The sequence below is a fragment of the Monodelphis domestica genome, chromosome 5 (genome assembly GCF_027887165.1).
Source record: "Monodelphis domestica isolate mMonDom1 chromosome 5, mMonDom1.pri, whole genome shotgun sequence".
Classification (NCBI taxonomy): domain Eukaryota; kingdom Metazoa; phylum Chordata; class Mammalia; order Didelphimorphia; family Didelphidae; genus Monodelphis; species Monodelphis domestica.
In genome coordinates, this window is record NC_077231.1 from 7,557,118 (window position 1) to 7,584,381 (window position 27,264).

The 27,264-nt window shown below is 43.2% G+C and overlaps 1 protein-coding gene across 5 annotated transcripts in view; it reads left to right on the forward strand.

Annotated features, from left to right (window-relative positions):
* Nucleotides 1-27,264, forward strand: part of BRD1 (bromodomain containing 1) — a 74,219-nt gene that overhangs the window by 9,258 nt on the left and 37,697 nt on the right. For all 5 annotated transcript variants that reach the window (XR_472209.3, XR_001624608.2, XM_007502520.3 and 2 more), the window contains exons 3-6: nucleotides 10,622-10,778; nucleotides 23,606-23,737; nucleotides 24,037-24,165; nucleotides 24,994-25,306. Coding sequence is in view for 3 of the 5 variants with exons in the window: in XM_007502520.3 (XP_007502582.1) it covers nucleotides 10,622-10,778; nucleotides 23,606-23,737; nucleotides 24,037-24,165; nucleotides 24,994-25,306 (731 nt within the window). In the remaining 2 variants the exon portion in view is untranslated. The remainder of the gene's footprint in view (nucleotides 1-10,621; nucleotides 10,779-23,605; nucleotides 23,738-24,036; nucleotides 24,166-24,993; nucleotides 25,307-27,264) is intronic.

Sequence of the window (27,264 nt, forward strand, 5' to 3'; positions counted from 1 at the left end):
CAGACCCTTCCTAGCTGTGTGACCCTGGGCAAGTCACTTAACTCTAATTGCCTCCCCCTTAGCTCTCTTCTGCCTTGGAGTCGATACTTAGTATTGATCCTAAGATAGAAGGTAAGGATTAAAAAAAACCTTTAAAATAAATAAAATTAATAATATGAATCATAAACATCTGAAATAAATCTTGAGCATAAGTTTTAGAGTAACCAAGTCAGCCTGAACAAAGGAGCTAATGTGGAGGTGAAGGACTTTGGGGACCTCAGGTCTCTGCTGGAGTGCCAGTGGTTGACTCCTGGGGTGCTCTGAGTAAAGCTCTTTATAAACTGAAAAGCTCTGTCTTCTTGTGAGCTGCCATTATAAATATGGGCACAGGTGGAGAGTTCTTGAATTTGTTGGTTTTGGTAATGCTCCAAACTTGACTATTTACTACAAAATCATTCCCACTGGGATGATGGACAACTTTATTTTTCCCTTAGCAGTCTTGGTTCCCCACCAAAGCAATTTCTGTCCACTTTGTAGGGACAGTCACAGTTCTTTCTCTTGGAAGCACATTTCTTACAGGTTCATTCGTCTCTGTCCTGAGCCTCCTGCAGAAAACAAGCTTAGAGGCAGAAACCTGGGAGGAAATTCTGAGGTTGTCTTCTCAATATTTACAGACTAGAAGGTAACGAGAGTGTGTCGTTGGGAGAGGTTAAGACCATGATTTGATGTATCTCTGCATTTGCATTTACCGCCCCAGCTCAAGGTTCCATTTGTTGACATGGCTAGTTTTTGGTCAGGGTTCCTCAGCCGCACTGGACCATGGCTCTCTCAGAGCCCCGTTAGTACCTCCTGGTTTGTGTTTGGGCCCAAGAGGCTACAGAACCAGAAAAGGGGCCTGGATGTTGCCAAGCAGCTGGTCCTTGTGGTTCTGGGGGTTTTACTTTGGAGATGGGGAAGGAAGACTGATACGGGGTGGAGCAGGATTTTTAAGCCTTGTGGAATACCCTGCCCTGGCCATCTGCATTTGCTCAGGTGCCTCCAGGTCTCTCTACCCAGGTGTGTAGCCTTCTACCCTGGGGATGGCAGGCCACTTGAGGCCAGAGAGTATCATATGGACCACTGGGGAATGGCTATGGCTGAGGCTTTGTTCTTAAGGGGTCACTTCAGTCATTGTGCATCACTTCTAACATCGTCTAAGAAGCACTTGTTTTTCCAGGATTGTTAGCAGAGACAAGAGTCCTCATAGTATGACCAGAGGCCATGCAGGGCCCACCAAGTGCCAGATTAAGCCCCAAACTTGAGTTGAGGAATCGGGAGGCTTTTTGAGACCATGTTCTGTGTCAGAGTGGGTAAGGCCCGCTTCCAAGGATGGTGAAGGACGGGAAAGGGGATGGGGGAGCAAGTGAAGCAAGATCTGAAACAACTCATAGATTGATCCTTCAGTCAGCCAGGCTGTTCCCAGCAGAATATCCCTCAGTCTTTGCCTCCCAGCTGCTCATTATTGGAATGCTTATCCTTTAACCTCCCCCATGCCCCTTTCCAGCTCTTCTTATAGTTTCTTCTGATGCTACTTCTAGACTTGAAGTCTGGGGGCCTAGCGAGCAGGGACCCATGGGGTGAGGGGTAGGGAGACTTTCATTGACTGGGTCCTCGTTCTGCCTAGAGGAGGAATAAACTGGGCTTGTTTACCTTGAAGTTTATGAAAATGCATGAATGTGAACTCTGAGAAATAGTTGCCTTCCTATGGGAGACAAAGGGAAAGAGTATGCGTTTGCTTTGGGTGTCAGGCACAGAAATCCTTTTCTGAAGATGACTGGGCTCTCTGCTTTTTCATGTAGTAAATGAGACGTGGAGCCAGGGCTCTCCTGAGGTCTTCGGTGTCAGACAAACATCTGTAAAAGGGGAGGTGTCCAGTCAGAATGTCTTTGGACTTGGTGTCAGGGCAGTGGAACAGGATAATACCCACAGATAGAATCATTCAAGTAGGTCTTTAAAACTAAAAGACTCTTAGCTTTAATGAAATTAACACTAGGACTAAAGTTGATGCAGAAATCTTAAGAATTTTTATTTGGAAATAAAAATGTTCACTTCATCCTGCTATCTGCTTTATGGATTAAAAAAAATGCTTTGTGTCAACTGAAGCAGCTTCATTCTTGGAGGCATTAAATTCGGAGACATCTGATGTTAACCACCTTCAAAAAAGGCCTCACAACTCCACTTGTAGACCCCAGTTTTTGAGATGGGCCATTCCAAAAGTTAATTTGTAACTCTCTTTGAAACTTGGAATCCCTTTTCCCCATGGAAACAGTGTTGTAAGTGGTAGTTACATATCTTATACATACTTATCCATGTACATGTGTTGTCTCCCATTGGAGGCAGGACCTGGCCTTGGAAAAAGAGTTAATTTGTCTTGGACACTTTCTCACCTCCCCTTCTATACCCTTGCCCCATCCTCCAGAGATGACCAGTGTCTTAATGCTGTCATCAATTCTCCATGGATCTTTTTACACTGCCATCCCTTCCTGATCCTCCAGAGAATTCAAGGGTCCCAGATGCTTTCCATTTCCTCCAAATCAGAACTCTTGACTTGTTGGTATAGCAAGTCTCAATCAAGTATTAGGTAAAAAGCAACCTGATGGAATTAATTCCCACCATGTTTGATCCAGTGGCTCCTTTACCCCAGAGAGGCATTTTGAGAAAAGGATGCTTATTAACTCAAATGAATCTCTTTTCACTAGTAGATTTCAGGCAGTGAAGAAACCTGCCGGGATATTTTGGGCAAAATCACCTTGCCCAGATCTTCTCTTGGGCTTATGAGCTTTCCTTTCCAGCTGCTTTTCTACCTCTTCTTAGGACCTTACGACACAGATTCTATAAAAGAGGGCGATTTTTCAGGAGCACAGTGATAACTTTGTAGTTTTGGGGGAGGTTCATGTGCCATTTGGATGGATGGATTAGTTTATCGAGGTGGTGGTAAACCTAGACCTGCCTATGTTGTCATAAATGCAAATATCGAACAATGCCTGATGTCTTCAGATGGGAGATGGAGAGAATTGCTGCCTCATTGCAGGATCAAAAGAAGTGACCTTCTTTGGCATCCCATCAGAGCAGGAAAGTCTTGGGACTTGATGGCTGTTTGGTCATTGCCATTGAATGTGGGCTGAGAAATTTAACCAGAAAAAGGGAGTTGGAGTAGGGGTGTTCTGTCATTTTCAGGGCCTGACTCCATATCCTGGAGTGTGGTCATTTTCATCCAGGAATTTCCTCCAGTTGAGGTTGAATAAAAAACATCTGGTGAGCAGATTTGTTTGGGTAGAGAGAGAATTGCAAGGAATAAAAATAGTACTGGGAAAGTGATCTGTACCAGATGGGAGCCAGCCCATTAGCCAGAGTATTTTCTGCAGGTCAGTAGTGTTTTAAGATGATCAATTTTAAAGTAGAATTATGAGCTTGAGATAGTTTAGGAAACAGGAAAATGGTTCTGAATTTTGCTGCTCATTTACTAGTTCGGTAGTAGTATCTCATTGCTATGGGGTGTGTGTATGTGTGCACGTGTTTACTCTTCCATGTAACTGCCATTTCTTCAAGTGCTTCCAAGGCTGAGCACAGGGCTGGGAGGGTGGGGCCCCGGGAGGGACTGGTCACTGAGCTGAGTTCAGAGCGTTGTCGCCAGAGGCCTGACCACCAGGAGATGATCAGTGCTTTTTGGCTGTGATGACAGAGGAGGACAGTTGGCCAACGTTGGATGGTTTGAGGTCTTGCTGAAGACCCAGGGCCTGAAAGTGTTGCCTTGGTGGTGGTGATCTCCCTCTCCCCCAGTCTGGAAAGTATGATTGATGTGTGAGGGACCGTGTCTGTCAGGTGGGAGAAAACATCTTAAAAGTCTGGGACTCTAATCGAGGGTTTAGGTGAATATTGTTAGTGATCAAGTTACTTTGTTCAGACTGATTTGGTTATTCTAAAAATTATATTAAAGACACTACAGGTGCTCCTAGTTCATATGATTAGTTTTATGTAGTTTTATTTATTCTTAAAAACGCTTACCTTCTGCCTTAGAATTGATTCCAAGGCAGAAAAGAAGTAAGGGGGAGGCAGTTGGGGCTAAGTGACTTGTCCAGAGCCGCACAGCTAGGAAATAAGACCAGATTTGAACCCCGGACTTCCCAACTCCAGGACTTGTTCTCTCTCTACTGTACTATCTAGCTGCTCCCATGTGATTAATATAAAAAATAAGTTTATTTTTTTGGTGTGTGTTTACATTAGGAATTTCTTAAGGTCTGTCCCTTGTAACAAAGACAAAATTTAAGCAAAGCCAGTCAACGTTTTGTACCTCTAGTGACCCCACTCTCCCCCCAAAAGATGTATTTCTCCAACTCTTTTCTGAGATCATGATTGGTAGTTGTGGTTAATCTAAATTCAGCATTTCAGCTGCTTGCCTGGCACTACTGACTTTATACAAATCTTCCTAAGCTCTTCTCAAATCATCATATCTATTCTTCATGACTGAGTTACATTAGTGGACAACAAATGATTCAGATGTTTCCCAACCAAAAGACACCCACAGTGTCCTGGTTTGTAGGCGTTAGGCCTGGAAGGCTTCTTGGTGATAGACTCATCTTGTTTAGAGAGGAAACTGGGCCCTGTCAGAGGTCACACAGGCAGGAAATAGCCCAGTACGGCCACTGACTCAGGGAGCTCTGGGTTCAAGTTGCAAGTGGCAGCCTCCTCTTTGGGCCTTCAGGGAGAGTAGCAGAGACTGGATACAGTTGTGCCATGGTTCTGAATTTGGGAAGGTGTTGATGTTAAAAAGCAATTAGGATCTGTTTTAGTTGTTTAAATTTAAACTTAATGATCAAAAATGTAGATGCACAAGTGAGCAAAGAAAAATTGTGTGTGGAACCTTCAAAATTGAGTCTTCAGTTTGTGGGAAAAAAGTGCCTATTCACTTGTTGAACAAGCTCAGCACTAAATGTCCTCGTTTCCTGTGTCTTGTTCTAAATGTTGCCTCTCTCACCCCTGAAGTGGTCTCATTATTTGAAGTCAGACTTCTTATTTCCTTTGGGCTGGGACTAATTGCCATGTTTTATGTAATTATAACTTTGAATTATAATTGGGAATTGGAATATATGTGACTACTGCAGGGGCCTCATTATCCGCACTAATTGAGACTCAGCTGTAGTTTTCTTGATTTTGTTCCCATCATTATTTACCTAATTGCAAGGGGCACGCCATTTTTTGTCTTTGAATCATCTTTCCACATTTCTTCATGATTGTCATTGCTTTCAAGCTAACTTCAAGCTAACAACAGCCTTTTGTGAGGCACTGTGTTAAGTACTGAGGCTATAAAGGCAGAAGACAGTCCCTGCCCTCTGGCAGCCACCAATCTAATGGGGGAGACACTATGCAAATAACTATGTCCAGAGAAGATAGAGAGAGGCTGCATGGGAGAAAATGCAGAGAAGAAAGGCCCTAAGCACTAAGTGGGATCAGGAAAATCTTCCTATGAGAAGGCGGGATTGTAGCTGGGACTAGAAGGGAGCCAGGAGGCAGGATTGAGGGACAGCCACATGCAGAAAGCACACTTGTGGCACCCGCTCCTCACCCGTGGCTTTTTGTTCTTATAAATCATGCTGCTGTGAATAATAACAGTTATGTTGGTGAGATTTGCCATGCACTTGGAGGTGTCTAGCTTAGAAGCCTGTGAGGTAGGTGCTGTAGTTAATCTGCATTTTACAGATGAAGAAACCGAGGCTATTAAGTGACTTTCGCAGGTCTTCTTGAAGCCCCCCCCCCCATTAGTAACCCCATTAGTAACCTCCTAAAGGGGTATAATAGGACTTAAAAACATCTTTTATGAGCATTTGGTGTGCCTGTGACCAGTCAACAAGCAGTAAATTAGTGTGTGCTCAACAGCCAATGTGACTCTTCTTTTTGCTGAAGAGATCCAGATGGGTTGACTGTTGCTTTTGTATGCAAAGCAGCTTGACTTTCATTCTTTCTTGGCTCTTCCTCCCCCTTTCCCCATGCTCAGTACCTGAGGTGACCCATGGGTGCAGAGCTCTCTTCTGGGCTGGACCGGAGCAGGTGTGGTCAGCCGGTAATGGAAGTGCTCCTCTCTGATTTCTTTTGCCCTGTTCTGACACTGATATTTCCCTTCCATTTTCTTCCTTTTCTTCTTAGAGGTTGGTTATAGATGCCACTTGTGAAGAGTATGAAACTTGGGGTGCTTATCAGGAGCTTTTATTCCTGCTCCTTTCTCTGAAGAATGGAACAGCTCAGTTCACAAGGCATTAAGTGCTTCCTCCTCTCTGTTAGGCATCCCTGAAAACGGTAAAGCTGGTGATCTTTGCTAGTCTGAAAATAAAGAGGAATGTAAATAGGACAAAGCAGGAGCCCAAGGACTCAAGGGAAAGGAGCTTTGAATCCCTAAATTCGCCTTTCAAAGATCATGGCTGACATTTATAGCTTGCATTTTGTGGGCATGATCTTATTTGAGCCGCCTTATAGGGAAGCCTCAAGGTACATAGTCTTTGCACCCATATCTTGTAGATGATGGAAGTGAGTGTTTCAGTGAGGTTTTGGAGACGCATCTTAGCTCATTTCAAATCCATCTGGTACAAGTCTTTCTGGCAAATTAAAAAAAAAAAGTCTTTTATGTTGGCCTTAAATATCTATCAAGAAAGACAAGAATACAAAGAAGATTGTATACCAAGCTTAGAATGTCAGTATGAAATTTAATGTTAAAAGGCGTATATTAAATTTAGCAGTGGTAGTGACTTTTGTATACTTCTTCTGTACTCTAGGAAAATATGAGGAGAGGCCACTCTCAGCTGAAGGGGTCAGGGAGGGTTTTATGGAGGAGATGGAACCTGAACTTGGCCTTGAAGGTGGAGACCAACATTTTCCATGGTGAGATGGAACAGCCCAAGAAGACCTTGGGAGCCCTGCTGCCCAAAGCGTCAGTGTATGAGGAGAGATGGTCGAACTTGGCCAGATTGTGGGGGGCCTTGGAGGCTGCTTTGAAGGCTAAGAAATTAGATATTATTCTGTCTGGCCATTTCTCTGGAAGATCTCTATGGTGATAAGGATTGGGACCTAGAGATAGTGAGAGCAGTGAGGTTGGAGATTATTATGGGAGTTCTGGGAGTAGGTCAAGAATCCTGGGAGTGCAGAATCCAGGAATATCCACAGAGCTTGGTGACTTCTTCCAAAAAGTGCACACAGACAGAATATGTGTTGGCCACTTCGGGGAATACCTGCACCTCTGAGCCTCTTGGGCTTATTTTTCATCTCTCTGCCCTAAGGGTCATGATAAATATTTATATCGAAATCTCAGAAATCAACTGTTATGAAATTGATAGGAAAATAATTTTTAAAACATTGCTGTGCTTTTAAGTTCCACAGTTTAATTTGCCAGGCATGTGTCCCATTTTCTCTATTTCTTATCCAGTGGATAATGTAAAGAAATGGCTTTCTGTCAAGGCCAGTGTCTTTGGTGGTATCTGGCCATCCATTTCTACGTACTGGAAAAGAGAATCAAGCAGCAGTCTGTCCTAGTGGGCTCCTTAGGAAATCAGGGATGTTTCTTGCTTGTAAGTGTGAGGGTTGTGTGTGCTTGGGTTAGAGAAGGAAGAAGTATTGGGTCATCAGGTGTTCAAAAAGATTTATAAAATGGGTCTGGGGCAAAAATCAGCACAGAGTCCCTTCCTGAGTGAGTAGTTTGGAAGCAAATGAATTGGTGCTTCTGAGTACGTGCTGGTGTAATGGGGTTGCAAACCAGAGCTCATTTTACCATTCTAGTGACCAATTGCCACACATGTTTGTGTTTTCCTGGGCCTTCCTTAGGGAGGCCCAAATCCATCCAATCCTCTTGGCCAGTGCTTGAGCTAACATTAGGGTTTATAGATTGTTCTTCTTTCAGGAACTCTGGGTAAAATTCATCTCCATTTTACAGATAAAGATACTTAGTCACCAGGAAGCCACAGAACCAGCAGGGCTTTGGATTCTTGAACTAGGGGCTTCTTTGGTTACCCCATCCTTTGTGGATTGGGGAGCCAGCAGGCCTTTGAGTTAGGCCTGCAACCTGCCCAGGGAAGAGAGTTGAGGGCTCTGAGCCTGTGGAGTGGGACTTGGGTTTTTCTAGAACTGGCTGTTTTAAAAGGCTTATTGATAATCAGTCATTTTATTTGGTTTCTTTGTCCTGGTTGTCTTTTGTTTCCCCTGAATAATTCAGAAACTGCTTTTTAAATTTCTAAACCGAAATATTTATATAATTCTCCCTTCTGCTTTTCCTGGGGTCTTCCTTCTGTCCCTTTGAAATAGGATATTTAAGTGTTTAATCAGGAATACAGTGATATCTGGAAAACTTGGGCGTTAGATGGGAAAAGCTTATGATCGCTAGATTTAAAAAGACATCCCTCTGGACCCCAAGGACCTCCAATCTCACTGCAATGTATCCTGCCTTCTAGGAAACCTTGACCTATTTTTTTTGGGGGGGGGGGTTAATTTCATTTATTTATTTATTTATTTATTGGGAAATTTTATTTAGTCAATTTAGAACATTATTCCTTGGTTACAAGAATCATATTCTTTACCTCCCTTCCTTTCCCCCACTCCTTCCTGTAGCTGATGTGCTACTCTGGGTTTTACATTTATCCTTGATCAGAACCTATTTCCATGTTGTTGATATTTGCACTAGGATGATCATTTAGAGTCTCCATCCCCAATCCTATCCCCATTGACCCATATGATCAAGCAGTTGTTTTTCTTCTGTGTTTTTGCTCCCACAGTTTTTCCTCTGAATGTGGATAATATTTTTTCTCATAGATCCCTCCAAGTTGTTCAGGATCACTGCGTTGCCATTAATGGAGAAATTCAATATATTTGATTGTACCACAGTGCGTCAGTCTCTGTGCACGATGTTCTCCTGGTTCTGCTCCTCTCACTCTGCATCACTTCCTGGAGGTCGTTCCAGTCTCCATGGAATTCCTCCACTTTATTATTCCTTTTAGCACAGTAGTATTCCATCACCAACATATACCACAATTTGTTCAGCCATTCCCCAATTGAAGGGCATCCCCTCATTTTTCAATTTTTGGCCACCACAAAGAGCGCAGCTATGAATATTCTTATACAAGTCTTTTTCCTTATTATCTCTTTGGGGTTCAAACCCAGCAGTGCTATGGCTGGATCAAAGGGCAGACATTCTTTTATCGCCCTTTGGGCATAGTTCCAAATTTTGGCCTATGTTCTTGACACTTCCCTGAGCCCAGTGGTGGCAGGAAAGTCACTGGGATCAGGTTGGCATGCCTTGCCTTTTTTGGGGAATCTGACTTAGCTACTTAAAGTATTTCTTGGGGAAGAGTTGCTGTATCAGAACCACCTGAGAGTCTGAATCTGAGTGATGTCATTGGCTTAGGAAGCTCACAGATGAACCAACTCCCTCCAGTGCAGCTTGGCTTCCTCTCTGCAGTGTAGCCAATCTCAGAGAACTGTCTAGGGTACTTGCAATTTACATGGCTTGTCTAGGGTCACATAACCAGGATGTGGGATTTGAACCTAGGTCTTCTGGCTTCAGGCCATGCCTACACTGTGCTACACTATTTGGGAGACTTGGATGGAAAGGAGATCTTTGGAAAGTAAGTGGGAACTAAGTATGTCTGGTTGGAGAAACAAATCAATTGTGTGGAATGGAACAGCAGTGTGGTTGTATTCTCTGATGATCTAGGAAGCAGCTAAAGAGAGAAGCTGATTACTCTTTTGGTTCTTTGCATGAGTTTGTGAAAGATGGAGGGAGGGAGGGAGGGAAAGAAGAGTGCAAGAGTGAGAGCATACCTGGTCAGAACCTAGAATTCTCTTAACTGCATCTCAGAAATGTTTACTTTTCTGTGAGTAAAAAAGGGAAATTTAAAAATCTGTATACTTTTTGTGTACTTTTCAAAGTAGTTATCACTCTGCTATGTCCATAAGAAGCAAATATGCAAAACAATCCCTTTTTAGTTCAACATATCAAGGATGCCAACCAGCAGAGAAGTGTAGGCCTTTTTGATCTACTATTTCAAGGCTATAACTTTCTCTACGAATAAATTTTAGTCCCAGGAAATTTTTAGACTTTTTTAAAAGACTCATTTTATGAATTTTGAATATATTTAACCATCTTTATTTGAAGAGAAATGAGTTACTTCAGAGTATTTGCCAGATTTAAAGACTATTTAAAAAATGGTATTTTTCAAAAAGTTAAATGACTTGTTTCTTTTATTAAATTTCTGTGAATGTACATAATTTAAAATAATTGTTAGCACAAAAGATATGTTACATTTGATTGAGGTCAACTTGTTTAAAGAAGACATAAGTGAAAAATGATAAAGCTATATGTAGGTTCTAACATTACTTTTCTTCAAATCATAAAAAAATTTTAGATAGTTATGGGCAGCTTTGTAGGTAAATTGTAAATCATGACTTAAAATCAGCATTCAAATGTGGTGGTGATTATGATGGGGAGGGATGTATCATTGCCAGTTTGGTTTTAAGTTTGAAATAAAAATAGAATATTGCCACAAGATTTTTCCTGATTTCCATAATCAAAAGCCTCTCTTTGATATGTTACTTCAAAAATTAAACTTTGAGTTTTTCCATATTTTAGATTAAATAAGATTATGACTCAGGTGGCCGTTCAGCGGAAGAAGCAGTTTGTTGAGAGAGCTCACAGTTACTGGTTACTAAAAAGGCTGTCTAGGAATGGCGTGCCCTTGTTGAGGAGGCTGCAGTCCAGTTCACAGTCCCAAAGAAATACACAACAGGTATGTGGTGCTTCTTTCTTTTAATTAAAAAAAAAAATCCTTTCGTGTCCATCAGTTTATAAAATGTCTTTTCTGGCCCCTCCCCCTCCCCCCAGTTATAATAAAACAGAAGAAGCCTGAAGAGCAGAGGATTTAATTTAGGGTTAATGTTAGGGGTGGTTCTGGGGATTGACCTTGTCACTCATCATCTTCAGATGAAGTTCAGTCTTAGACTGAGACTTTTCATGGAAGTGATTGTCTTCTCCCTGCCCTGAAGGGAACAGAAGCATACTGTCATTTGGAAACTTGCATTTAATAGTGAATTGGAAGAGTAGAAAATAGTTTGTTTTTCCAAGTTGTCACCTGAGCTTGTTAAAAATTGGGAAACATTTTGGTCAACTGATGTGTAATCCGGGCAGCAGTTGGGGCCTGGCATTCAGTGGACTCTTAGATTGAATGGTCTCTAAGTTGTCTTCCTTTATATACGTGGAGACTCCATTCAGAAGTTGCCCTCTTTGAACCCACTCTTTGTCTGCTGCTTCATTAATGGAACATTTCCTGCCCGAAGTTCAGAGATGAGAGGGAGGGAAGCAAAGGGGAATAAGAACCTCTGTGTTAGTGATTTGGTATAATTCCTGCTGGTAACCCCCTGGGTTGGCTTGCAAATTCAGCTGGACTGGTTGAGAAGGACCTCATCCCTTGGGTCCCTCCTAGCCCTGGGCACAAAGTGTAGACAAGGAGTCTTGTCATTGTGAAGATCAGAGGCCAAAGAGAGCAAACATCCCAATAAGACCAGTCCTGGGTATTTCTATTAAGCTGTGCTTGATAGGTCAAAGGCAATCCTCTTGGTCAAGTGCAGATTTTCAGAGCTTTCAGGAGAGATTTTTGGTTTGTTCAAAACTGCTCACCTGGCTCTTACTCTGGATGACCTCTGCCCCATAACCCTGTGACCTCACATGTCTTTTGTATATATGGATGGATGGAGGGGCATGTTGTTGCCTCCTCCCTGAGGGCAGGGCCTGTTAAGCTTCATCTGCCTGGCACCCAGGAGGCATCTGGTAGCTTAGCCCACTCTTGTCCTTTTCATTGCATTGTTGATAACCTGCTTTGTATGTGTTCAGGGTTTGAAGAGAGGATCAGTCCTAATGGGGGGAAAGGCACCCAGGTCTTTCCAGGCACTGCCCAAGGAGTTCTCCTTTGGGGCTCAGTGATTCTCCCTCCTCCCTGGTGATCCCATGACCCACTTATTTTTCTCTTAGCAGTAGTCCTGGTGTCAAGGAGCCCAAGTCTCTCTTTGAAGGTCTGCTTAAATGTTTGTTGTTTTTTTCTCTGTATCCTGGAAGCCTCCTTTTGGTGTGCTATTTGTTCTTTTTACCTTCACTGGCATGCCCCATTGCATGTCTAGTATGTGCATCAGAGTGTCATTAATCACCCTGTGGATCTGTCAACACAAAGTAACGAGTGAGGCCATACAGCCTTTGGGGAAGAAGCCGGATGAGGGGTCTTTGAGTCATAGGTCCCTTGGCCCAGTCACCTTACCTCACAGTCTTGTTCCTTATCCTTATGCCATCTCTGTGTTAAGGTTATTGGGAAGACTCTTGGGAGACTATGGCTAAGGGATCTGGGATGTCATCAGGATGTGGTGATTTCCTAAGGCCTAGAGCAGCGAAATGAAATCTCCCCCTTGCCCCCCAGCCCTGAGAAGTGGCAGAGGTCAGGGTTTAGTCCTGTCTAGTCCTCTATCCACTCCCCTCGGTATCATCGAGTGTGAGGACAGTGCTGCTTCGTCAGCCATGAAAGGGAAGGTCATGGTGTGGCCTCCGCTCTGTTTCAAGCAGCCTTCTTTACTTGGATCCTGGTGAGAAGCTGGGGGGTGCGGGCACATTTTGAATACACATGCCTGCTTTGCAAATGTAGCCGTCCAGGCCACTTTCTAGATGGACCTAATGGCCTTTTCTGCCAGTGTGGAAATAGATGAGAATTCTGATCAGTGGAACCCATGCAAAGTGCTTTGCAAACACCATGACCTCCTGTCACAGTGTTTTTCCTTTGCACTGATAACTTGTGCATATCGCTCTCATAAGCATCCTTTTCACTTAACTCATTTTGTACACTCATACTAGTGTGGCTAATTTTTTTTATTATTAAAGAAATTTAAAATTAAATTTAAAAATAGATGATGATTAAAAAATGCCAAAGTAAAGGCTTTGGCAGCAAGATGCATCAATGACAGTGCCACAAAGGGCATTCTGCCCATCATTTCATTAGCTTTTCTTCCAGTAGCCCTGGTAGGTAGATAGCCCTGGACTAGGGCTCAGGAAAGACTAGGAATCCTGACTGTTGTCTCCTTGACCATGGCAGAATCACTGGGTTGGGCTGACTCTGGGTCCTCACCTCCCAAGGGGATAGTATATTGGCAGACTCCTTCCCTCGAGGGCTCTTGGGAGACAGTATGTGATCACCTTGAGAGGCCTGTAGAAGTGGAACTTATAATTTTATTAATTCATTTTAAGGTATTTGAAAAGCAGGAAGAGGGCATTGTAACTTGATTAGAAAGCATTTGAAAATATTTTTGCTAACTTGGAAATTTGTGAAAAAGTTGATAGCAACTTATGACTTCATTGAGTTGGTATGCCCTGAGCTAAAGGGGGAAGGGGCTGAAGATAAAGTAAGAAGAGAAGGGGACTAGAAATGGGAAAGGGGTTGAGCCAGATTGGCTGGCCAGCTGGAGGAGGGTATCTGGAGTGTGGCATCTAATCTTGAGCTAGTGAGCTAGAGAGGAGAAGCCAAGCTGGCGCTGTCTTTATGTCTTGCTTTTGGTGGCTTTCTTTTTTCTTTTTTTCAGTTTCCTCATTTGTGAAAAGAGGTTCCTTGTGTGTGTGTGTGTGTGTAATACGAGATATAATAGAGAGAAGCAGTCTGTTGGGAGAGGAATGTTAATTGTTTGTGGTTCTATTGCTTTTGGAGAATACAGTGATATTAGAATGAGGAACCTCCGAGGGCAAAAGACCCTCCCCAAAGGTTCTGTGGGAAATGGAGATGGAGCTAACTATTGATTTTAGGAGTATTCAGTTTGCCTGGTTTTTAAGAATAAAATTGCAGGGACAGTCTGTTTTTCTACTATAGATGGAAATAAACCCTGAAAATATGAAAAGGCTCCCTTCAACTGATCATGTTGGGTCATTTGTTGTGAAAACTATCGCCCCAGCTTGGCTTGTTGTTAGGAACTTGGCTTCAGCTTGGCTTGTTGTTAGGTGGCACCTGTTTGCCAGGCCAATCCTGGCAACCCCCCCCCCCCCCCCCGAAACCAGTTAACTCGAAATGTAGCTCCTGCTTTCACCATAGGAGCGGATCCATGTCAGAGTGACTGGCCTGGTACTACTTGTGGAGTATTCTGGGACCATTCTGACTTTCCTGCCTTGGTCACACTAGCCAATGGCCCTGGATTTCAGGCAGCTAATTTAATTTCAGAAATTAAAGAATAGGTTGGAAATCTCAGTCTGCATGGGGGCATGGTGATGGTCGTGTGTTTTCTCATTTGCATGCAGATAAATAGAATCTTACTATGTTGGAGGGTCTGCTATGGGATGGTTGACATAAGAGGAGGTGATGAGGGAGATTCCTGGATCAGGGTCAGAGATTAAACAGACCAGAAACTAGTGATTTGCCTCCGTGACTGGTTTAAAAGATCATTCATATCCCCTGCTTGAACATTGGCAGTATTGGCAGCCTCACTACTTGACAGTTGGCCTATTTAATTTTTGGATAGGTCTAGTTTTCAAAAGGCTTTTCTTGATAACGTCAGAAATGACTTCTGTGTGTGTAGCCTCGTGCTAGGCACTGAGGAAAACACTCATTTTAGCCAAGATGTGGTTTCTACCCTTAAAGTTACAATTTGGTTTTGACAGTGAACCTCAGACTTGGATCATTTCCAATATTGCTTGGTAAGTTAGCAAGGTGCCATATGCATAGGCTGTCTTGGAACCCTTTGGGGGCTTTGCATAGGCTTCCTAGAGAAGGTGGCAGCGAGGTCAGTTTGAAAGGATGGAGTTAATCCTTTGAGGGAAGGGAGAGGTGTCAGCAAAAGGGAGCAAGGGTTCAGGACATGCTCGGGGAATTGAGATTGATAATGGGAGGCAGAGCAGGAGAGAGGCCTGAAGTACATTGAGAAGGGACCCCCAGGGCAAAGGCAGGGGGGACTTTACTGTCCAATTAGAGAAGCAGTGGCAAGATGGCCACCAGCAAGATTATTCCATCAGTAGGACGAAGGATGAACTTGTTTAAAATAAGGCTGAACATTCAAACTACAGCTCTGCTCCCTGACCTGGGACAAGTTACATTTCTTAGGCATTTGCTGTGTACCAAGGATTGTGTTAAGTGCTGAGCATATAAAGAAAGGGCCAAAGCAGCCCTTGTCCTCAAGGAGCTCCCATTCTAATGCAGGAGGTGGCATGTAGACAGCCTGGGCAGGCAATACAGAAACAGTGCAGAGATCATCTCTGTAGAGGGAAGGCACTAGCAGTTCTGGCTGTGAGAAATGGGACAGACTTCTTGCAGAAGATGGAATGGGAACTGACACTTAGAGGAAATCAGGAGATAGAAATGATGGAGCATTCCTGGCATCAAGGGACAGACAGTGACGATGGTGTAAGGGAGTGGAGAGATTGTGTTTGAGGAATGGCCAGGAGGTCCATCTATCTCTGGATGGAAGAATGTGGGAGGGGAAGGAAGAAGCAAAGAGACCAGAGAAGGGAGGAGAAGGGACTTTAGAGGCAATCAGAAATTTTCTATTTAATCCCAGAGGTTAAGATAGGGAATCTCTGGAATTGGTTGAGTTAGTTTCTTCATCTGAAAGATGAGAGGGTCTGATTAGGTGAGCCAGGCCATGGCCCCATGCTGATGGGCACAGAAGAGACTTTGGTTTTTTTTCTTTAAATTTTTTTTAATTTTTAAAAGATTTTTTTCATGTTTCCATGATTAATTTTCTCTCCCCCTCCCCCCAAGCCAACAAGCAGTTCCACTGGATTGTACAAATATTATCCCTTGATACCTATTTCCATATTATTCATTTTTGCTATAAAGCAATCTGCTCATTTTATGCTGCATCAGTTCATTAAGGTTCTTCCTTATAGCATGATAGTATTCACATCACCATCATATACAACAATCTGTTCAGCCATTCCCCAATCGAGGGACAACCCTTCCCTTCATTTTCCAATTTTTTTGCCACTACAAAGAGGACAGCTATGAATATTTTTGTACAAATATTTTTCATTACTATCTCTTTGGGATACAAACCCAGTAGTGGATCAAAGGGCATGCAATTTTTTAAAGCCCTTTGGGCATAATCCAAAACTACCTTCCAGAATGGTTGGATCAATTCACAACTCTACCAGCAATGTATTAGTGTCCTGATTTTGCCACATCCCCTCCACATTTATTACTTTCCTTTGCTGCCATATTGGCCACTCTGCTAGAATTGTTTTGATTTGCATTTCTCTAATTAGGTGGGATTTAGAACACTTTCATGTGATTATTGATAGTTTTGATTTCTCATAGAAGAGACTTTAGAAGGGGATTGATCTTTTTGTTTTACATTTGCCTCATATCATTCCACATAGCCACAGTCTTTGACTGCTTTTTTTCCTTCACAAAGAATATTATGAAATTCAGATCTTTATTCTTTTTTCACATTAACTTTCTAAATGTTACTGATACTGAGTTTAAACATTTTGTATTTTTTGTATCAATTTGACATCATATCTCTCTGCACTGGAGCATGATACTTCACATTTATACTATTTTTATGGAGGAAAATATCTGAGAAGGGAGATTAGGAACCAGAAAAGTGATGATAATATCCAGGTTTTGATTTTTGGGGTGAAGATTCGTGACTTTTAGTGTATCTTTGTAGGTGACAGTCAAGGGTCATGATAAAAAATTCCATTTAGTTTAATTTAACAAACCACCTTGCTCCTCAGGAATCTCATTCTGCCGAGGTGAGGTAAGAAAGGGATTTGGAGCAGCCTGGTAGAGATGGTTTTTGATCTGCCTGGAAAGAAAGCAGTCATTATGACATTGGGGGCTAAAGAGAGGGAGGATGGTTTCTGCTAATTTGGGGAGGTGGGGAGGGTGGTAAAGTTGTGGGAATCAAGATTAGAGAGATTAAAGCCAGATTTGGGGGGGAGCAGTTTAAGAGACTCCTTAGCCTGGTGTTGTTATTGTTGATAGGGAAGTGGTTGGTTGTGGTGGTGGGGGATTATTATCATTGTCCTCCTTGTTCACTATATTTCTCATCTGTAGGGAGCTATAAGCAGGGGAATGGCATGATCAGACTTGGGCCTTAGATATATTATGGCAGCCTTGTGGATGACAGACTGGAGAAGGAAGGAAAGAAAGAAGGAAGGAAAGGAGACCAATCAGAATTACTGATCTTAGCTAGAAAGGACTTCACAGGCCATTATTTTAGAGATCAGGACCCTAAGGCTGAGGAGTGTGTCCAATGGCCATTCAGAGGATAGAAATTGGAATTGGAATTGGAATTGGAACACAGGTCTTAGGACTCCAGAACCAGTGTCTACTCTGTCTGCTCCACTGTGGTGCCTCAGGGCAACCTTTGGGGCTTCTGAGAGATGGTGAGATCCTTCCTTACCTCTGAATAGAGCGGAAGCAAGAAGAGGAACCTTTTGGGGGAGGAAGGGGCTGTCTGTGCAGCAGTGCAAGAATCTGAGAGATTACTAGGGCTCCCTCCATTATTCTTGGAGATATTGGAAGAGAAAAGAGGACTTGAACAAATCTATGGAATTGGATGAGCTCACCAAAGGCAGGAATGTAGGAACTGGAACAAAGCTTTAGGGGATGATGGAGAACTGAAGAGATAAACCCTAACCTCTGGAATAGGCTTGATTTCCCTTTGGGCAATCTTCAGAGTTGGGTCTCTTTCTCAATCCACTTTTTGGATTGCTGTCACCAGATCTGTTCATGCCACCTCATTGCTTCCAGAGGGGAGAATTCCTGAATTCCAATCTCTAGGAATGATAGGAATGATATCCCTTCTGAATTACAAGCAAGGATTTGCAAATACTTCCTGGGACTCTGGGTTTCCAGCCTATAGCTTATCCCCAGCAGAACTCATTGTCTTTCCTCTGCAGTCTTCTGTCCTTCATGACTTCCTAGGTGCCCTCATTGTCCCAGGTTTCCCTAGAATCGATCTTGACTCTGACCTAGCCTTTCCTCCCATATTTGGTCACTTCTCTTTCCTTGTCAGTTCTGTCCCTGAACTAATTTCTATGTCTACAGGTTTCTGTTTCCTTCCCACCAAAAGTCATTGTATCACAGGCAGTGCTTCCATATCTAGTTAGGATCAGTGGACTTGCTGTGTGCCAGCTTGAGAACATTGCTCAATCTGTTGCCAATCCTCTTTCAGCCTCTGTTGCCTCATTGGTAAAAAAAAGTGGTCTAGGCAGTGTTGACGTACCATTCTATAGCATCACCTTGCTAGGTTAAGTGGACTAATAGAGAATGTTACTCTGGTCACTAGCCTGCTCAGCCCATGCCCAACTGGAGCCTCCCTGTGCATCAAGCCATGTGCTGTTTTGCTTTGTATATGTTTGTATACACTTCTCATTTCCTTTGCTAGATTGTAAACTCTTCTAGAATAGGGTAGGGCCTTGTTTTACCTGTTTTTTGTGTTGTGAGACAACTGGGACAGTGCCTCCTAGGTGGCCTCCGGAATGTTTGGAGTCGTGAATAGAACAGGTGATTAGCCTTGACTAATTAAGGATCAGCAGGAGTGGTCTGCCACCGTCCTTTGTCTGTAGGCCTTTGGCCAAATCATGTTTGTGTTTATGTAGGATCAGTCTTAAGACCTCCTTTCTGCCGAGCACTTAGGGTGCACGTGCCGCCCTGCATTCAGAACAGTTGTTCTGACCCTGGTAGTTAGGGGAGAGGTAGAGGTCACAGTGGCAGGAGCTAGCAGGGCTCTTCTGGTAGATCTTAGTGGAGGAAAAGGGGCTGCTGTGTTTGTTGCCCACCCTTCTAGTTTGCCGTGAACAAATCTCGGCAAAAGAATGGGCTCAATTATGTGTTCACTTCACTCGTTGAAGTTCAGCAGGTTGAGCAGCATTCTTTCATACAGCTCACCTTGTTATTTTTGGCTTTTTAAGAAGCTTCATGCTGTCCTAATTCTTAACAAGAGTTCACACTGGCTTCCATTGTTTCTGATGGGCCAGTATTGACTTGTGTCAAGTCATTGCTGTAATCTCAGCCCTGCCTTGGATGGTAGTGTTAATTGGAAGCCATGTCGTTTAAAGGTCGGAATATGACCTGCCTCAGCAATCAGGGGTGCAGAGTCCTGGCTTCACCCTGGCCTCCATGGCCTTGGACCCAGGACTTGTAACCTACTTGGGGCTCGTTGTTCATTGTTTGTGAAGGTGGAGATGGAGTGGGAAACACTGGCCCCCCTCCTCCTCCCTGGGCAGATACTTGATGTCAGTCATGAGAGTTAAACTGCATGATGCCTTCAGTTCAGAATTTATGAAGCTTGAGTACTAAGAGATCCTTCCTCCTGGAGATCTGTAGGAGTGCTCAAGAAGGCTGGCTCTGGGTCTTAGGTGTCCCTGATCGACCCTCAGGGTGGGAGAGAAGGACAGCCTTCAAGGAGGGATTAAGGAGATTCAAGCTGGGCCTCTCAGTTCTCTTTCTGTCCTTGGAAGATCTCAGCAGCCTTTGGCTCTTTGTCTACACCCTCTAATAATGGTTTGCCCACCTCCCAGGAGGGGCTTCAGAGCCTGGGCTCCTGCCCTACCCTGGGCAGTAGAACATTGTCAGGTTTGCCTTTTTCTTGTCATGTTAGTTTTGAGCTTTTGTGTTAGTAGAGGTGGAGAAACCAGTCTCTGATTTTGGTCCTCTTGTGTCAAAGCTTGGGTACTCTTACTAGATGATGGCATTCACTGGTTTGATACTGGCCCTCTCCAGATTGCAAATGTCTCCAGACTCTGTCTGGTTCCCGGGGAAGCCTGGAGGTTTGGGTTCCAGGTTCATATTGTGCTTTCAGTGACTACTGAATGAGAGGAAAGAGCGCTCAGTCTGCTGACTGGAGCAACTTTGGGCTCAGCTTGACCTTGAGAAAGACTTCTGGCTTTCTCTCCTTTTCAAACGGGGCCTCCTGGTTCCCATCTGTGAACTGGAACTCACTTGCTAGCCAAGACTTGGACACTAGATGGTGAGCCCTCAGGATGGCCCCTGTCTGAGAGCGCCAGGAATTGGTTGTAGCAAATGGCTTTGATTGAGAGCTTGGATCCTGCTGCTCTCAGGAGAGAAGATGTTCTGTGACTCCAAGAGACAGTTAGTTACTGCATATTTATTTGGAGTTTTCTAGAGTCATCTGGCAAAGGGAAATGGATCTAATTTGCCCAAAGTTGACTTTGATTCAACCATAGGTACTCCTGCTGTTCCATGCCCTTTGAGCCTGCACAATTAAGCTTAAACTATGCACATACCTGTTTGTTTGAGGTTCCCAGAGGGGTTCCAGTCCTGTCCATCTCATTTATCTAGGAATTCCTCTTGCTTTCATTGGGTGAGGGAGGGGACTCAAAAACCTTCTCATTGGAGCTGTTGAACCTGATCGGAATAGGTCAAGGAGAGATCCTTGTGACAGCAATGTGTGCCTAGTAAGGTTTGACCTCTTTCTCAGTGATCTCCATCGTTTCCTTTGTCCATCGATCTTGACTTTCTCTTGGGGCTTCATTCAGCTTTGCCGTTGGCTGATGCTTGACTCTATTTGATCTGCTAAAACTCTTCCCTGGAAACCCAGTCAAGCCCTTCCCTGCTCACACAACTAATGTTGTTTCTTCCTGTATAGAAGGTAAACCTGAAGGGGTGATTATCAGACTGCTCAGAATTCCTCCTGCCTCCCATGTTGCTGTGCCTGGTAGAATTTGCTGCACTCCCCCCGGAAGGGAGCTCTTTCATCCTTTTTGATCCAAAGCAATTCATGGAGCTCTCTATTTTTATAAAATTTTTTATTTATAAAAACCCATATCTTTTTAGAGTCAATACCATGTATTGATTCCAATGAAAAAGAGCACTAAGGGCTAGGCAATGGTGCAAATAACTTGTTCAGGGTCACACAGCCAGTGTTTGAGCTTATAAGCCCAGTAATGGAATCTGTGGTTCAGGAAGGACCCTCTAAGTCCGGACAGTCAATAGCTTGTGTTCCTTACACAGAATAGAAACATTTGAGAAGAAATTAAAACTTTTGAAAAGTAGGTTAGATTGGAAATATCTACCCAATGGTTAGAATTCATTTCAGCAAAACTGAAATGTTTCCGCCTTTATTTCAAACATTGTGTGAGGCATCCGAATATTTGGGGATAGCAGCCCCTGTGCAAGATGGCTGGTCTGGTGTTCTGGAGGTCAGTGCTGCCCATACGTTCCTGCCAGTTTCAAGTCTTCGCCTTTAGTTTCCACCTTAATGGCACTCTCACATCTCAGCAACAGTATGGACTGGTTCTCTTTGTGTATAAATGCTGTTGATTAAGAGTATATTTTTTAATAGTCATCAAGAAAACCACAAATAAACTTAAAAAAGACTGGCCAAGTTTTAGACAAAACCCTCACTTAAGAAGCCAGACCTGGCAGAGCTTAGCAAATGAAAGTTCAGCTTGTTTTGTGCCCTCTTCTGAAGGTCTGAATCTGCCCTGATTTCCTTCTTTATTTTTTTCTAAAAAATGTTTTTTATTATATTTTTAGTTTGTGTAATCACTGTGTAATGTCCCATCTATCCTTCCCCATCCCTTCCCAGAGTACCATCTCATAGGACAAAGTGTGTATTTTGGAGGGAAAAAAAGGCAGCAGCCCTTCTTCCCCTTTCCTACAGGCCTCCCAGCTGTCTCTACTGAAGGGTGGGTTGGGGTTGTCTTCTCCTCCCTGTTTGTGACGTGCTTGGTCTTCATAATTTTGTTCCACTCCCTTCTGGTTTTCTGGTGTGTTGTCCTCAGTGTGTAGTGTTTTTTTGACTGCTCACTTCTCTGTATCGCTTCATGTAGTTCTAACCAGACTTTTCTGACTCCACCACCCACATTTTTTCTCATAGTGTAGTAGCAGTCTTATCACACTTCATGGACCACAAGTTGTTTAGTCATTCCCCAGTTGAGGGGCAGCTACTTTGTTTCCAGTTCTTTGCTCTCACAAAAAGTGTTGCTATAAATGTTTTGGAGTATGTAGGAACTTTTTTTTCTTATTTGATGGATTCCTTGTTAAAAGCTCAGTAATGGAGTCTGTGGTTCAGAGATTATGGGTATTTTAGTCATTTTTATTTGCATAATTCCTAATTGATTTCCAAAATGGTTGTACCATTTTACAGCTCCACTGATAATGTATTAATAGGCCTATTATCCTTCTACAACTTCCCAACATTGACTATTTCCATTTTTTGGTTATTTTTTTCCAGTTTGCAGGGTATGAGGCAAACCTCAGGGTGGTTTTGATTTGCATTTCTCTTTAGTTTTGGGGATTTGGAGCATTTTTTTCATGTGATGGTGAATTGTTTGCAATTCCTCTTTTGAAAACCATTTGTTTATATCCTTTGACCACTTGCTCTATTATTTTTCCATGTTGATGATATAGCTGGGATGGATGTTCAGTCTTATCAGAGAAATATGATATAAAGATCCCCTCTTCCCCCATTTTGACGGCTTCCTTCTTGTTCCGGTGCGTTAAGGTTGTCTAGGCAGAAGCCTTTCTATTTCAGATCTTAGTTGCCTCATTCTTGAGTTTTCTTTTTAAATGGGCCCAGTCAGTGTGTATGTGTAGTTACACCTTATTTATTTCACTTGGCATCACCTCTTGCCCCTTTCCTTATGTGCTTCATCATGATCTGTCTTCTGCTTTCTGTGCCTCCAATAGACTTCCCTGGTAATTTTGAAGAAGCCTCCTTTTCTTTGTTTGTGACTGTGGGGGGAGGTGGGTGATCTTTGCATCAGAGTCCAAGGAAGCTTTGGGTCCAGGAGAGGTTGATGGGCCTCAACAAGGGTCACATGGTGAATAAATGTTGCTGCTGACATTTGAATTGAGTGCAGAAGCTCAGTCTTCCAGACCTCCTGTCAGGGACTGCTTCTGCCTTTGTGGGGCCAGCTGCCCTTAGAAAAGGTGTATGGGGGTATTTGAAAGGTATTACACCAACTTTGGCAGGAAGAGGGAGAACCAGAGTGTAGGGGGAGGGAAAACAAGAAATAACCATCATTCAGTATCCGAATTAAGTAAGCAACAAAGTGGAAATGCAAACCTCCTTATGGGATGGATTTTGTTTTATTCTGCATCTTCAGAAAGAAATTTTTATGGACACGTGTAAAGAAAGAGAGGAGAGGAAGAAGGATGGGAAGAGATTGAAAGGCCTCTCTGGAGCATACCAGTGCTAGCTTTTAAAGTGGCGTTACCAGCCCACCTCCCCTGTATTGTCATGTTGATCTGCAGGTCAAGAGCACCTGGGGCAGGAGGCTTTGGAAGAGCAGGTTTTCAAAAAAACTTTAGGGTTTTTTGAAGTTCCTCAATTATAGTTGCCCTTGTGAAGGAGCTGATGAAGGTGGGACATCTCCCCAAGTTGAGCCTCTTGGCTCTTTCTTATTAGTTCGCCAGAGGTGCAGTCAAAGACTATACACAACCTAGGAAAGTTCTTGTGAAAGATGCTGACAAGTCACACCAGATGCCAGGATTCCATTGGTGACTCTTACACTGTGACCTTTACATCAGTAGCCACTTTAGGAAATAGAGCTGAGGACTTGATGAGTGGCATTTTGGGGCAGACTGCTTTATGTCTTCTATTAAAAACTTTTCATTTGCTTCTTTAGAGAGAAGATGATGAAGAAATCCAAGCTTTGAAAGAGAAGTTAAAGTATTGGCAAAGGCTACGACATGATCTGGAGAGAGCAAGGCTGCTGGTCGAGCTTATCCGGAAACGGGAAAAATTGAAGCGAGAACAGGTGAGGAAGGGTAGTTTCTCTGGGAATCCTGAGAATCTACAGCCAGAATGGTGACTCAAGGGCTTTTCTTCTGGTGCCTTGTTGAGCATCCTCCCTGATGGGTTGGGGGGAGGACCCTTTCCCCTTCCCTGGGCAGACGTCTGACCCACAGGCATTTGCACAGACCAATGGCCAATCAGATTTCTCAACCATCAGATATAAACCCTCTATGGGCCGACCAGAGAGGAGTCTTACTGCTCACCATTACGTGCTTGCTTGGCTGGTCTGTCTCTGTTCTTGACCCTCCTCTGCTCCTGTAGGTGAAGGTGGAACAAGTCGCCTTGGAGCTGCAGCTGACACCGTTCACAGTTCTTTTACGATCAGTCCTGGACCAGCTGCAAGAGAAAGACCCTGCACGCATCTTTGCTCAGCCAGTGAATCTGAAAGAGGTGTGTACCTGCCTTTCTTGCCTGTTCTGTTGTCCCATCATCCGATAGTCTTGTCATAGAATGATGTTGGCCACTGGCCACAGTTGATAGAATTTCAGTCTTAATTCTAAATTCCTTTTGCATATCCTTTCAGTTAAAATGCTCAAAAGCCTAAGTAGTTAATTGCCTGCTGATTTTCCATCATGAGGTATAAGATTTAAAATTAATATCCATTAACTCCAGGTATTACATTTTATAATATTTATTAATAGTCACGTGAAGTAGAAGAATAAAAGGAACAAAAGCAAAAACCTGAGTCCAGAAAAGTTTTCCCAGCCACCTTCTCGGGAAAAGAGAGCAAGGGACAGGGTTACACACAAACTTTTATCTCTAAAACATAAGGATGTGATGTGGAAAGGAACGTGAGAAGCTGGGATTTTGAGTGCTGGGGAGCAGATTCCAATTACACAGAGGATAGGTTAAAGTTGCTTGTATTTTGAAACATTCCAACCAAACTTTCATTTTTGGTTGGTCCTTTTTGTGAGTTGTTTCTGCCCTTTGGTTCTCTGAGTGGCTTATTTTTAAATCTTTAATATTTATTAAAGCTTTCTTGGAGAGTGATTTGTTCCTTAAAATCATTTGTACCCTAAAAAATTTTTTTTTTTTAGTTTCTGCTTCTTGGACAATACATTTAGCTTTAAATTTATTTTTTTTGCTTGATTCTGTGACTGACTTGAGGCTTAATGTATGTTCTTTGTTATAGGGGAAAAACCTGTATGTTGCTTTCTCCTTGTTTTTTGTTTTAGCTGATTTTATTATTTTTTTTTCCTTTCTAAATCTCTACTCCAGGTTCCAGATTATTTGGATCACATTAAGCATCCTATGGACTTTGCCACAATGAGGAAACGTCTTGATGCTCAAGGATACAGAGACCTCAAGGAATTTGAAGAAGACTTTCATCTCATAATAGATAATTGTATGAAGTACAATGCCAAGGATACCATATTTTATAGAGCAGCCGTGCGGCTGAGAGACCAGGGTGGGCTTGTCCTGAGGCAGACGCGACGGGATGCTGAAGGGGTTGGTTTCGATTATGAAACAGGAATGCACTTACCTGAAAGGCCACAGTTGGAGCCTCCTCGGCCCTTTTCTTGGGAAGATGGTAAGAATTTATGTCAGATTGAATATTTTTTTTTTCAAGCTCATAAACTTGATAGACTCGTAGAAGCGAGAGGAAAAGGCCTGGGCCCAGCTTCAATGGATGCAGCAAATTTCATGATGGATGCCCCAGAGTGCCATTGGTGATCTCTGCCTTGTGTCCTGGATGAGCAAAGGGGTGGCCCTGTTTTCCTTCCCATGACCATGAGTAAATCACACCTGGAGCATGGTGGGCAGGGGCATTTGGCTTTAGAAAGGATTTGGACAAGTGTAACTCAGTGGAGGGATTTGAAAACAAGTTATGTGAAGGTTGCTTAAAGAAATTAGAAATATTTTGGCTGAAAAAGAGGGACCAGAAGTGAATACTAAAGGGCAAGGGATGATGTGATTGCTGCTGCCTTAGATATCTGAATGGCTGGCCTTGGGAACGTGGACTTGTTTGGCTCACCCAGGGAGAAGAGAAGGAAGAGCATTGTGGATGTTACAGAGATGCAGATTTTTTTCCCAGTAATGCATCAGACTTTGCTAAGTTGTAATTCTTGTGGTTGAAGGTTTTTAAGCAGGGACTGAACAACCACAAGGGACCATCAGAATAGGGATTCCTAATGAAATGTGGATTGGGCTGAGGGCTCTCTGGACATATTAATTTGGACTTTTAGGATTCAAATTAATTTATATTCCATGCCTATAGGATACTTTCCCTTTTGCTTTTTTTAATTTTTGTTTTTAAAATGTTTTAAGATGTAGTCCCTTTTCCATTGGGCAGGTAGGTGGGACAGTGGCTAGAGTACCAGGCTTGGAGTTAGGAAGATTCATCTTTCTGAGTTCAAACCTTGCTTCAGATGCTTCCTAGCTGTGTGACCCTAAGCATGTCACTTAACCCTATTTGCCTCAGTTTCCTGATCTGTAAAATGAGTTGGAGAAGGAAATAGCAAACTGTTCCAGTATCTTTGCCAAGAAATGGGATTATGAATTGGACATAAATGACCACCACCACCATTTTAATTGGAGGTTTATTTTGGCCCCCTGGCACATCTGATTGTGTGGTTCTTGGTCCAGGTTGTAGCTGATTTAGGGGATGGTTACTTGAATCGTGCATGAAGGTTGAGTTCCTCATGCCATTTCAGCAAACTAAAGGAGAACTATGAGTTTCTGAGGAGAATGTAGGAGCTTTGATTTACCTGAGAGAGGGGATCTGGTAGGGCCATCTTAATCCAAGCCGGTCTTTGACATATAATACTCTTAACTAGGAGACATTTCAGTGAAAAGGATTGGATAGGGAGAATGAATACTTACTGCTGATGCTAAACTCCATCCCTTCAGATACACTAAGAAGGAACTAAAAATTCAGGAAAGGAATCAGCAAGAAAACTCATAACCTTGTTGTCCCCCAGGGCATGGGTACTAAGGACACGACCTCTAGGCTTTCACATACTGCCAGTCGGACCTCCTTGGTAATGGGGACGGCAGTCTGGATCTGCAAGGAGAGACCATAGCCCAAAGGTGTATGTTCAAGAGATGTATGCTCCTGTGCGGGAATTGAGGGGAAGAAGGGTGGTTGAGGGCACTTGGGGGGCAAGACAGTGGGTCTGCAAGAGAGTTCCTGTGGCCCTTGACAAGAACAGATGATCAGATCTCCGGCCCAGCGTGGAGTTGTGATTGGAAACCTTCCTCGGGCTGGCATTTGTTGGAGCTCTTCACCCACTGCCAGACTAGAAACAGCAAAGACAGAGTATTCCGTAGGACCGTTTATCCCTCATAGGGGCCTTTGCAGCCTCTTTGTCTGACCCTCTCTTGACAGTTAAGGGAACTGAGTGCCATCAGAGTTAAGCCCCTTGCCCTAGGACACAGGCACTTGTTGAGGACAGAGGTGGGTTTTGAATTTAGGTCAAGTATTTCAGCTTTTTCACCGGTGTCAGCTCCTTATAGCCTCCCACGATGAAGGCCCGTGTGATGAACGTC